Below are 13,053 nucleotides of genomic sequence, written 5' to 3' on the forward strand. Positions count from 1 at the left end.
TAAGTCAGTCTTTCACAACCTTGATCCCTTTAAGATGAATGGGCTCCAACTTCCTGGCTGGGAATTCACCTTCAAGTGGCCAAGACTGAAAAAACACAACTCTTGAGCATGGAAATATTTGTTAAGCTTGCATTTGAATGCAAGCCTATTTTACATTTTGAACCCCTGTCCCAATGGAAAATGAGTTGCCATCCAACATTCGGTTTTATAAACTATTAATGTGGTTAGTTAATTTTCATGCAAGTGCAACAATGTCCATTACAATTGGGAAGGTCCATAAAGAAATTGTGAAAATAATGTCCAAATGTCCATTATATCAGGGAAATCTATATCTTACCAATGGAAGAGAATATTTGTAGCTCAGGATTGAAGTGTGGGGTCCTTGCTGCTCTCTGAGCCTGGTGGTGGTTGTTTTTGCAAACATTTCATGACCCAGCTAGGTAGCATCATCAGTGCTAGTAGGGAGTGAGGTTTGCTCTCAGTTTATATTCTGGTGGGAGTGGTCCTGGGCAGTTCCTTCATTGGCCTGTTTACTGTTAGCTTGTTTGGCACTTCCTTGGTTGGATATTATTTACTTCTTGATTGTTAATCTTGGACCTTCCTAGAGCTGTTTTTGACCTGCCTCTGGAGTTCTGATGGCTCCCCCCTCCTCCTCAATTACATGATTCCCTTTTGGGTGCTTGGCAAATAGCTCACATTGAAGGCCATTTGCAGCATCCCGAGGTTACATGACTGCAATTTTGATGGGTTTTGCCAGTTTACGACGTTTCTTCCAATTTCTGACCAAAATGCACCAATGAAGAAGATGGGTTCATTTAATGAACCAAACAGATGGATTATAGCAGCTCACAGATTGATAATTCCCTGAGTGGCAATTATTCCATATCTTCTTTGAAAACGATTCAGCTCCACTTCCCTTTTAAAAATGCACCCTTCCCCTGTCCAACGTAACTCTCAGGGCAAGGGTTGAGCCAACTTGCTTGAAGACATTAAGGAGGCTGCCAGGTTGCAAAAATCCAGCCAACTAAATTGACTCTGTTCTCTCTCTCTCTCTCTTAGCTTGTAGCAATAATCTCAGAGGCCTCCAGCTCAGGGATTTCGCTCCAAGCAGACAGACGGGTAAAGAATCAGAAACGGCGGGTCCATATGACGCTGGAATTGCCCTGGAGTGCTGACCGAGCCATACAGCAGTTTGGTAAGCCAGCTTTGGTGTCTCCTGTAATGTCCAGAAGTAGGAAATCTAATTTAGCGAGAAAAGGGACTAGGGATGACATGATAGCAGTGTTCCGATATTTAAGAGGCTACCACAAAGAAGATGGGATCAACTTATTCTCCAAAGTACCAGGAAAGCAGGACAAGAAACAATGGATGGAAACCAATCAAGGAGAGAAACAACCTAGAACTAAGGCAAAACAATCAACCCATGGAACAGAAGTTGCCTTCAGAAGTTGTGGGAGCTTCATCACTGGAGGCTTTCAAGAAGAGATTGGACTGCCATCTGTCAGAAGTGGTGTACGGTCTCCTGCTTTGGGCCGGGGGTTGGACTAGATGACTTATAAGGTTCCCTTCCAATTCTGTTGATCTGTATGTGGGATGGTCCGTTCACGATCTGCCTTTTCCTTCCAGGCCGCACGCACCGTTCCAACCAGGTGTCTGCTCCAGAGTACATTTTCCTCATCTCCGAACTGGCTGGCGAGCGGCGGTTTGCGTCTATTGTGGCAAAACGCCTAGAAAGCCTTGTAAGTTACTCTCCTTCCCTGCCTTAAGACACCTTAAGAAAAGTCACCATTTTCACAGGGAGTCTAGGACAACTCATTGCGGCCAACTCACCACTGCCAGCTTGTCAGAGTGTTTGCAGCACAACCCAAGAGCACAATACAGCACACAGAGGCTTTGTATTTTAACAGAGGTTTATATACAAAACAGCTGTATACATACATATACATGTTAGGCGCATACCAGGCAAGCAAGCAATCTTCATTACTCTGCACGGAGAGCTACAATGGAGAAAGAACACGAGGAGAGAGAGAGAGAGAGAGAGAGATGCCCTCACATGGATTCCTTTTTATAGACAGCTTCTTAAAGCGGCAGTACCCTGCTGACTCATCCTCAGTTCATCTTCTTGGCTTGGCCTTACAGCAGCTGGTCACCTATTAAATCTTCATTGCCTTAACACAACTCACCACGGACAATACCGTGCAGGATAATTCAATGTGATAAATGTTACCTGCCCCTGTTCCTTGGACATTATTTCCATTTTTTCAATTTTCTTATTCCTTGTTCTGTTCTATTCTATTCTATTCTATTCTATTCTATTCTATTCTATTCTATTCTATTCTATTCTATTCTATTCTTTCCTTATTCCTTGTTCTGTTCTGTTCTATTCTGTTCTATTCTATTCTATTCTATTCTATTCTATTCTATTCTATTCTATTCTATTCTATTCTATTCTATTCTTTCCTTATTCCTTGTTCTGTTCTATTCTATTCTTTCCTTATTCCTTGTCTATTCTATTCTATTCTATTCTATTCTATTCTATTCTATTCTATTCTATTCTATTCTATTCTATTCTCTATTCCATTCCATTCTATTCTATTCTATTCTATTCTATTCTATTCTATTCTATTCTATTCTATTCTAATTCTACCCAATGGTAGGAGGGTAAAGAGGTGCTGACCAGGATGTGAATGATCCCTGAGGATTTCCCTCGCTCTGCTGAGGCAGCAGGTCCTGGCTATTTCGTCCAGTGGTGTCAGGGGACAGCCCATAATTTTTTGTGCTGTGCTCATCACCCTCTGGAATGCCTTTCGGTTTGCGGCTGTCAAGCCAGCCTACCACACCGTAACACAATATGTAAGGACGCTTTCTCTCACGTGTGACCTTCTCTTTACCACAGGGTGCCTTAACTCACGGTGACCGAAGAGCGACTGAATCCCGGGACCTCAGCAAATACAACTTTGAGAATAAGGTGAGGTTAAGTCTGCAGTTCTCCCCAAAGCTTCTGCCTTTCAGTAAGATTTGTTAGTTAGAAAAGGTGCTGTGGATTTGTATTTTTTGCCTTTGTTTTTCATGCTATCCGGTGAACGGATACCATGAAATATCCCTCGAGGGATAACACTTCAAGCAGATGCGTGAGGTGGAAAATGGAGTTAGTGCTGTATTTTCCTTGGGTTAAATGAGGACAGGAGTGCAATCCTTAAAATGTGCAACCTTCGGTGGTCTCTGAGTTTGGTTGTTCACTTACAGAAATCTCATTACCCAATGAAGTACAGGTAATCTTCAATTTACAACCACAGTTGACCCCAACATTTCTTTCTTTTTCTTTGTTTTACATAATTTTTTATTTTTTACACATCTCTTCAAGTGAGCAAGGTGACTCCAGTCTACAACATACATATATAATCATAGTTACATTTTCAGCTATCTTATCTAGTTTCATTTCAAATCGTTACCGATTCCATTTTTCTTTTAATAAATTTTCACTTCATTATTATTTCATTCATAATTCCAGAAACAAAAACATTTTCATCCTAAAAGATATTATCCAATATTTATCCCCTTTATGATCATTTCCATCTTACCAATTATTTTATTTTATATGTTCTCTTCATTTACTTCCTCAAAGCCAATGTAAAGCAAATAAAAAAAAAGAAAAGAAAACTAATACCAATATAGTCATTCTTAATTATTACCTTCGGGTTAGCCGCATCCCTATTTACTATTTTATATTCTTCTTCTTTTATATATACTGTATTAAATACAAAATAGAAAATACAATTGATCATACAAATAATATCAGAAAAACAAAGAATATGGAAATTATAAATGATAATATTGCAAAGCAAAGTGTTTGAAATGAGATTCTTGTATTTATGGTTCAAAAGGCGATGAATGAAAAAGACCCCAACTTTTCTGTTGCTAAGCGAAACTTTTGATAACTTGAGTTTTGCCCCATTTTACGACCTTTCTTGCCACAGTTGTTAAGTGAATCACAGCGAGTTGTGAAGTGAGTACTATGGTTGTTAAGTGAATCTGGCTTCCCCCTTGAAACTTTGCTTGTCAGAAGGTCGCAAAAGGGGATCACGTGACCCCCCGGGGAACGGATCACTCTTCCTAAATAGGAGTTAGTTGTCAAGCATCCGAATTTGGATCATGCGGCCAATGGGGATGCTGCAACAGTCGTAAGTGTGAAAAAATGGTTATATATGTCGCTTTCTTCAGTGACATCGTAACTTTGAACAGTCGCTAAGTGTATCGTTGTAAGTTGAGGACCACCTGTAATGTCGTCAGTGCTAGAAGGGAGTGTAGGGTTTGTATTCTGTTTGTATCTACAGGGAGTCCTCAAATTATGACCAAGTTTGCATTAAGTTAAATCAGTGGTTTAAGTGATTTGTACGGTCCTTAAGCAAAACCGGCTTCCTCCCTTTGATTTTATTTGTCGGAAGTTGTCCGGGAAGTTCACAAATGACTATGATGTGACCCTGGGAAGCTGGAACTGTCATAAATACATGCTGTTTGCCAAGCACCCAAATTTTGATCCTGTGGCTGTATGGAGGCTTCAGTGGTTGTAAGTGCAAGGAATGGCTGTTCAGTACATTTTCAACGTTACTAAATTATCCCGGGTTGCACAACCAAAATTGACTGGCCAGCTATAGGACAGTCTACTTACAACAGTTTAGGTTGTAAGTCAAGGATGAGAAGAAAACAGATCTTTTCACATTTATAACCTTGTAGTTAGCAGTGATCCCAACTTTTTGCACACCTCAACCAAAATTGACAGGCCAAGCCACTAGGGACAGTCCTTGACTTACAACAGTTCATTTAGCGAGCTGTTCACCCGAAAAGCTCAGCGAGCACTGCATAGAAGAGATAACAGCGCCCGGTCATTTTTCACATTGGTACCTGACGTGGTTAGGGACCCCTGCCCTACGGTCATCGTCTCCTTTTCATGACCCCCATAATCCCTTGTGGGGTGGACTCTGGGCAGCTGAATGGAGTAGAGAGTGTTTACTGGCCGGATGCCTTTCCTGTCACCAATGCAGAGTTTTGTTCAGCAAATCTATTCTCAATGTGCCCAGAGAGAGAGAAATATCTGACTCTATCTAGGGTCAAACTCACAGCCTTCTGATTGTAAGGCGAGAGCTCCACCTCTAGGCCAACGCACCACTCTGCGGGATCCCTACGGGTCACATGATCAAAATCCAGATGCTTGGCAACTGACTCATAGTTATGACAGCTGCAGGGTGCCAGGGTCACATGATCCTTTTTTTTTGCAATCCTCTGGCAAGCCAAGCCAATGGGGGAATCCAGAGTCACTGAACAACCGTAGTGATCTTAAGTGATTCACTTAACGGGTGGCAAAAAAAAAAAGGTTGTAAAATGGGGCAAAACTCACTTAAGACCTGTCTCACTTAGCAACAGAAATCTTGCACTCCATTATGGTCATAACTCCAGGACGACCTGTATTTATAAGCAGGTATCAAAACCCCGCGTCCCCCTCTCCCTGATGATGTTACCTAGTTGGGTAATGAAACGTCTGTTAAGCAAACCACCCAGCTCAGAGAGCACCAAGGACTCCAGAGAACGTGGGGAAGGCTGAGCAGGGGAAGTGGTTCATTTCCTTAATGTGAGTTGCCTCTAGCCAGGATGCTCTTAACCTGTGCGGGGCCTGGATTTTTGACGCCTTTCTCTGCCTCTCCCCAGTATGGAATCAAAGCCCTCGATAAAGTCCTACGAACCATCTTCCAGCAGACTGAGAGCAAAGTCCCCGTGCCAAAGATCTATCAGGAAGGAGATGCGGCTTTTTTCAGCGGTAAGCAAGGATGGGGTGGAATATAATGTTAAGAAAGGCGAGGACAACGCTGATCTTTAGCTATAGCGAAGGATGTTAGCTCCCAGTTTGAAATCCAGCAGATTCCCGCCATCTAATCAAACCTTAACCTCGAAGAAGTAGTTCAGGGGTCATTGCAACGGAAACTTATCAAGGAGAGAACCAACCAAAGGGGAAATTTCCAAACACTTAGAACAATTAATCAGTGGAACAACCTGCCTCCAGAAGTTGTGGATGCTGCAACACGGGAGGTTTTTAAGAAGAGGTTGGACAACGTATAGGGTCTCCTGCTTGAGCAGGGGGTTGGACTAGAAGACCTCCAGGGTCCCTTCGAACTCAGTTATCCTGTGTTCTGAATCCCATGCCATATCTGAGGATTTTGCAATTGGAGGCCACTCTCTGCTAGAATACATCCAGCCAAATAAATGTTGTATTTCTGTTTGTAGAGAAAGATGGTTCTGCTGCCAAAAAGCTTTGCTTGTAAATAATAACAATAACTATTATTATTATTATTTAATCTTTAGTGAGGTTCACAGCCTTTGGGGCTGGTTGGTAGCTCAACAGCTCGAGTCCTAACCAAGGACCTAGGAACTGTTCAGGTAGTGTCGGAGGATATAAGATGTTCCAAGTTTTTGTTGTTGTTGTTGTTGTTATTATTATTATTATTATTATTATTATTATTATTATTATTATTATTATTATTATTATTATTATTATTGTAATGATTAGGGGGGAAAGTATCTTCCCATTTCAGCCACACAAATACATGAAGGTTGGGGACTAGACATAATTCAGGATTCCAGTCAGTGGTGGGATTCAAAATTTTTTACTACTGGTTCTGTGGGCATGGCTTGCTGGGCGTGGCTTGGTTGGGCTTGGTGGGCGTGGCAGGGGAAGATTACTGCAAAATCCCATTCCCTCCCCATCCCACTAACCTGCTTTCCAGCTCTGTTTTCCTGTGCAGGGCAACCTGCAATTCAGGAGAAACTTCCTAACAGTGAGGACAATTAACCAGAACTGCTCAAGAACCTGCTGAATGCCACCTCTCTTGATTCAGTGGTTAAATGATTAATGACAAACTCTGAGGGTAGTCAAGAATATGTCCCCAACACTAATAGGCATCTCCTTCCTGCTTAGAATTCTTGAATTGATTGAACTAATCAGGAAAGAAACACCCTGCAATTCAGGAGAAACTTCCCACAACAGTGATGGACAATTAACCAGTGGAGCTGTTTGCCCCCAGAAAATTGTGGGTGATCCACAATTTTGGAGGCTTTGAAAAGGGTTGGGCAGCCATTGGTTCAGAATGGTATAGGATCTCCTGCTTGAGCCAGGGGCTGGACTAGAAGACCTCCAAGGTCCCTTCCAGCTCTGTTGTGATTCTGATTGAGACTTGATTGAAAACCTTTGCTTGGTTTTTGAGGCCGTTTCTAAACGTCGCCTTATAGTTAATCCACACGGAAATTCACTTTAATACGTCTTGCCGACCACCTGCTTTCCATCTGTTAAAATAAAATCTGGGTTTTCAGAAATGAAGCAGTCCCTCCTCTCCGTGGGAATCTCTTGCAAGGAGATGCGATACGGCTTCATGACCATGGAGAAAGGTAAGCTGCGCACACCCTTCCTCTCCGTTTACTCGCCTTTAGACTCTGTTCTACATGGCGGTTCTCGTCTCTGCTTATCTCAGCCTGCGGTATGAGCCAGGGGAATGTTATAATTGTTCTGACCCAAGACCATGAAGCAGACTCCTCGGTCCAATAAAACCCCTTTTATTTAGGTTAAAGGGAATTCCTCTCCGGCAAAGTCCCGGCAAACAGTCTTTCATGAGATTTCACAACGAAAGACCTTTATCAGGCTTGGAGAGTTGCCAGGCCGATATCTTCCAAACACCATGCTGTAGCAGCAATGACTTGGCAAGAAGTCAGAAACAGATCTTCCCCCTAATGAATTGAACGAATTGTCTCCTGCAAACACCACTCCCCATTCGCTCCTCTCTTATTCCCCATGGGAGAGGCCATTCACCGTCCAGCTGAGCCTTTACTTCCGAGTTAACCCTTGTTCCTTAGCTGTTCCCTTCTCCTGGCAGCTCTGTGCATGCGCACACTGGGAACAGGCTCCAGCTGTTGTTCTTCCCCTCCGATCTCCGATTGCGAAGGCAGCTGATAATAATTGTCAGACGACCCTGGCCCCATCTCTACCTCCGATGCAGAGCCCTCGTCTCAGCCTTCCTCAGCCTCCAGGACTGGCCCAGGTTCCTCCCCAACCTCCTCACTGTCTGAGTCTGCCCCTTTAGTTTGATTAGAAGTCATCTCCAGTTCTTTGTGAAAACTCAACGCTCTTTCTTATAAGTAGGGGGGGGAAAATCTGACCTTTCAGTTCCCACATATTTCGAAAGAAAACTTAGACAGAGCTTTGAGTGAGAAGACTTGCCATGCCAACTGCAGCATTGATCCCAAATTTGGAGGGTGCGGGACAGCCACGCGTGGTCCCCCCACGCCTCGTTTTTGGCCTCCATGGCCTTCTGCAGCACTCTGCTGGCCGAAAAGGAGCCACGTGGGGGCCTCGTGAGGTACCACAGGCCGGTCCTTTGATATTTCCAGGCCGGTTCTGCAGGCCAGACTTAAGCATCCCGCAGGATGGATCCAGTCCATGGGCCTTGAGTTTAACACCCCTGGTCCACGTGCATACGCACAGGGCGTGTTAAGAGATGCAGACAAACTTCTCAGACCTGAGATTTACACAACCTGGACCTTGGATAAATTTTTGTGAGTCAGGAAACTTGTTTTCCAAGATGAACTAAATGCATGATGTCCTTTTCTCTGCCTTCCTTCCTTCCTTCCTTCCTTCCTTCCCTCCTCCCTCTCTTCCTTCCTTCCTTCCTTCCTCCCTCCCTCCCTCCCTCCCTCCCTCCCTCCCTCCTCTCCTTCCTTCCTTCCTTTGTCCCTCCCTCCTTCCTTCCTCCTTCCCTCCTTCCCTCCCTCCTCCCTCCCTCCCTCCTTCCTCCTTCCTTCCCTCCTCCCTCCTCCCTCCCTCCTTCCCTTCCTCCCTCCCCTTCCTTCCTTTTTCTTCCTTCCTTCCTTCCTCCCTCCCCCTCCCTCCCTCCTTCCTCCCTTTCCTTCTCTCCTTCCTTCCTCCCTCCCTTCCTTCCTCCCTCCCCCTCCCTCCCTCCTTCCTTCCTCCCTCCTCCCTCCCTTCCTCCTCCCTCCCTCCCTCCTTCCTTCCTTCCTTCCTCCCTTCCTTCCTTCCCTCCCTCCTTCCTCCCACCTTCCCTCCTCCTTCCTTCCTTCCTTCCTTCCTTCCTTCCTTCCTTCCTTCCTTCCTTCCTTCCTTCCTTCCTTCCTTCCTTCCTTCCTTCCTTCCTTCCTTCCTTCCTTCCTTCCTTCCTTCCTTCCTTCCTTCCTTCCTTCCTCACAGACTGTTCCATCACCAAGTTCCTAAATCGCATGTTGGGCCTGGAGGTTGACAAACAGAATCTGCTCTTCCAGTACTTCAATGACACTTTCGACTACCTGATTGAGCGGGACAAGAAAGATGGCAAATACGACATGGGGATTCTGGGTAAGCGGGAGGCTCACGCCTGAGTTGGCAAAACCTGCAGGCTTGTCGTATTCTTAGTTAGAGAGATTATGTCATGAATTACAAACTTATGAGAGTCCGCGGTGTTCCTTCCGAGGAGATCAGTTGAGGAAGAAAGTAAAAAAAAATAATTCTCCATATTCAGAAAATATTTGGGATAAGGATAGAGATTTAAAATATTCTTGGGCCTTGTGTCAGAACTGGGAGTTTCTTTGAACGGTGTTTTTCAATCTTAGCTGCTTGAAGAAGGGTGGACTTCAAGTCCCAGGATCTCCCAGCCAGCTTTGTAGAGAGTGGCTGGCCCAAAGTCACCTAGTTGGCTTTCATGCCTAAGGCGGGATTAGAACTCAGTCTCATGACTTCTAGCCCAGCACCTAGAAAGTTTAGGCTGAAAAACAGCTTCTATCCCAGGGCAGTGGCTCTGTTGAATTCTACTGTACAGTGTAGCGTTGGTGCGGTGTCCGGGGTTTTCAGTTCAATGTGTGGAGTTTGAAGGAGGCGTGTTTGTGTTTATTTTCATGGTCATGATGTGCACTGAAGGTGGTGTTTGATTTCGTTGTACGAGGTGCAATGACAATCAAGTAAACCTTAAATTAAACCTAATAATCATTATAATTCAACCTTAAAGGCCTGGAGACTAAAACTTACGATTGCAGGATTTGGGTTGCAGGATTTGGGTTTGGATAGTCTAGAGAAAAGAAGGACTAGTGGTCATAGGATAGCAGTCTTCCAGTATTTGAAGGGCTGCCCCAAAGAAGAGGGAGTCAAGCTATTCTCCAAGGCCCCTGAAGGCAGGACAAGAAGCAATAAGGATGGCAACCAATCCAGGAGAGAAACAACCTAGAACTAAGGAAAGATTTCCTGACACTTAGAATCAGTGGAACAACCTGCCTCCTGGAGGTTTTCAAGAAGAGACCGGACAGCCACCTGTCTGAAATGGGACAGAGCCTCCTGCTTGAGCAGAGGGTTGGACTAGAAGACCTCTAAGGTCCCTTCCAGCTCTATGCTGAATTGAACTGAATTGAACTTTGCCTATTCTAAGTCAGATGACTTGGCGAAAGGGGCGGGCTCTCAATTTTTGATTTTGTAGCCTTACACACAACTACTAGACTGGGGCAGTGGAGGGGAGTTGCGACAATGGCCCATACTTGTGTATGTCGGGGGGAGGGAGTGACAAAACCGGGGGAGCTTTCCATCCGCGTGTTTTGTTTGAGCTCCCCTCCCACCTGAGGTATCCCCCTTCTCATTCTCACTGCCTTCTCCGTTCCTCAGACTTGGCTCCGGGCATCGATGAAATCTACGAGGAGAGCAAAGAGGTTTTCCTAACGCCAGGCCACCCACAAGATGGCCAGGTGGTCTTTTACAAGGTAAGACTTTGCGGAAGCGTTCGTGAATCTCTTCTTTGATTAACGCTCCATTTTGTTTCTTCTGACTTGGCTGCCTCTTACAAGCCTCCGACTGGAATTTTCCTAGCTTTGCTTGGCGATGCATTGGATCTACAACAGGGTCTCCAACCTTGGCAGCTTTAAGACTTGTGGACTTCAACTCCCAGAATTCCTCAGCCAATTCTGGGAGTTGAAGTCCACAAGTCTTAAAGCTGCCAAGGTTGGAGACCCCTGATCTACAATCTTCTACGTTGGCGTGTCAGGGCTCCAACAAATCCATCCCCATTCAAACCATAAGTCTCTAGCCACATCCTTCCGAGTAAAAAACATTGTGTTATTAGGAATGGCCATGTTGGCATTAGCTGGGTGCAGCCGACACTAAAATACATCATTCATTTCCCCCTTGACCCTGGTCTTCCCTCCACCCCCTGGATTCTCCAATGGGACACATCCATAGCCAAGAGTCATCAATCACACTCTCCAGTAATAATCTTGCCTGCCAACAGCTTTGGGCTGCCAAGGCGATTATCTGAGGCATTTGAGGAATGCACTGCTTTCCCCCCCATTCTCTTTCTGCTGGCAACTAAAAAGACCAAAGGAGTATTATTATTTTTTAGCTGACACTGTGCTTCTCAACCTTAGCAATTCTAATACGTGTGGACTTCAACTCCCAGAATTCCCCAGCCAGCCTTGCAAGGCTGGCTGGGGCATTCTGGGAGTTGAAGTCCACACGTTTTAGAATTGTTAAAGTTGAAAAAAAACACAGTTCTACACAGAAAGCTTCTGTATTTTCAGTAAGATGCCACTAGTGACAAAATAGTTTGAGCTCCCAATAACCAAAAGTATTTCAAGCTCAGACCAAGAAGGCCGCTGACAATTTTCTCGTGACCTGTACAATTTTGTAGATCTCTCACAACCAATTTTAAACTACCTTGGTGATTCTCATGGCCCTGGGACGCTGCAACAATTATAAATACGTGCTGGTTGCCAAGCACCCAAAATTTGATCGTATGGGACCATGGGGGCTGCCACAGTTATAACTGTGATGATGACCCAATCATAAGTCATTATTTTTAAGTGCGGTTGTAATTTTGCTAGGCAAATGGTCAGTGGTCAAAAACTACCTACCCTCCTGACACCTCCTTTGCTTATTTCTGTCCCACCTGTAGATCAGCGTGGACAGAGGGTTGAAGTGGGAGGAGGTCTATGAGAAGTCACTTCACCTGACGGGCCCTCATGATGGCTTCTACCTGTCCCACAAGGTAAGGAAAATGGGTGGGGATGGAGTGGGGAGGGTCTGATGGAAATGTTGGGGTAACAGTTTTTCCACAAGGGGAGAGGTTGGCAAGGATCTTCATCAGAAATGAAAATCTTTCCTTTTTAGTTATTCTGCTGAAGGGCTTTGAGGAGGAGGAGGAGGTTATTCTAGCAAATATTCCATTCTATTCTATTCCATACCACACCACCCACTCCCTCCCTTCCTTCCTTCCTTCCTTCCTTCCTTCCTTCCTTCCTTCCTTCCTCCCTCCCTCCCTCCCTTTCCTTCCTCCCTCCCTCCCTCCCTCCCTCCCTCCCTCCCTCCCTCTCCCTTCCTTCCTTCCTCCCTCCCTCCTTCCTTCCTTTCCTTCCTCCCTCCCTCCCTCCCTCCCTTCCTTTCCTTCCTCCCTCCCTCCCTCCTTTCCTTCCTTCCTTCCTTCCTTCCCTTCCTTCCTTCCTTCCTTCCTTCCTTCCTTCCTTCCTTCCTTCCTTCCTCCCTCCCCCTCCCTCCCTCCCTTTCCTTCCTTCCTCCCTCCCTTCCCTCCTCCTTCCTTCCTTCCTTCCCTCCCTCCCTCCCTCCCTCCCTTCCTTCCTCCCTCCCTCCCTCCCTCCCTCCCTTTCCTTCCTTCCTTCCTCCCTCCCTCCCTCCCTCCCTCCCTCCCTCCCTTCATATAACCGCCTGCAGTCCTGTTTGCATCAGCAGTGCCTCACAACTGTTTATTCCTATTCCAAGTTCTCTTGTGAGGCAACTAAGGCAGAAATAGATGACATGGTATCCAACCATGATTTGAACTCCAGTTTTCACAATCCTGGGTTCTAACTGGCTGACATCGATGGCTCAAACATCTGCAGTAGAAGGAGGTTGCCTCTCCCTCCTCAGCAGAATGGAGGGGACCCAGTACCTCAGAAGGACGGAAGGCTGAGTCAACCTTGAGCCAATGAGGATCGAACCTCTGGCTGCGGGGCAGAGTTAGCCTGCAATACTGCATTCTAACCCCTGTGCCG

At 45.4% G+C, this 13,053-nt stretch overlaps 1 protein-coding gene across 1 annotated transcript in view; it reads left to right on the forward strand.

The window, feature by feature from the left end:
• SBNO2 (strawberry notch homolog 2) overlaps nucleotides 1-13,053 on the forward strand; it is a 142,880-nt gene that overhangs the window by 122,314 nt on the left and 7,513 nt on the right. The window contains 8 exon segments of the mRNA XM_087952707.1: nucleotides 1,060-1,195; nucleotides 1,627-1,739; nucleotides 2,897-2,968; nucleotides 5,704-5,812; nucleotides 7,360-7,434; nucleotides 9,245-9,388; nucleotides 10,679-10,773; nucleotides 11,961-12,053. Of these exon segments, the coding sequence (XP_087808833.1) occupies nucleotides 1,060-1,195; nucleotides 1,627-1,739; nucleotides 2,897-2,968; nucleotides 5,704-5,812; nucleotides 7,360-7,434; nucleotides 9,245-9,388; nucleotides 10,679-10,773; nucleotides 11,961-12,053 (837 nt within the window).

Source organism: Notechis scutatus, chromosome 1 (genome assembly GCF_049901735.1).
Source record: "Notechis scutatus isolate UNSWTSFEM ecotype Mainland chromosome 1, rNotScu1.2, whole genome shotgun sequence".
In the NCBI taxonomy this organism is placed as follows: Eukaryota; Metazoa; Chordata; class Lepidosauria; order Squamata; family Elapidae; genus Notechis; species Notechis scutatus.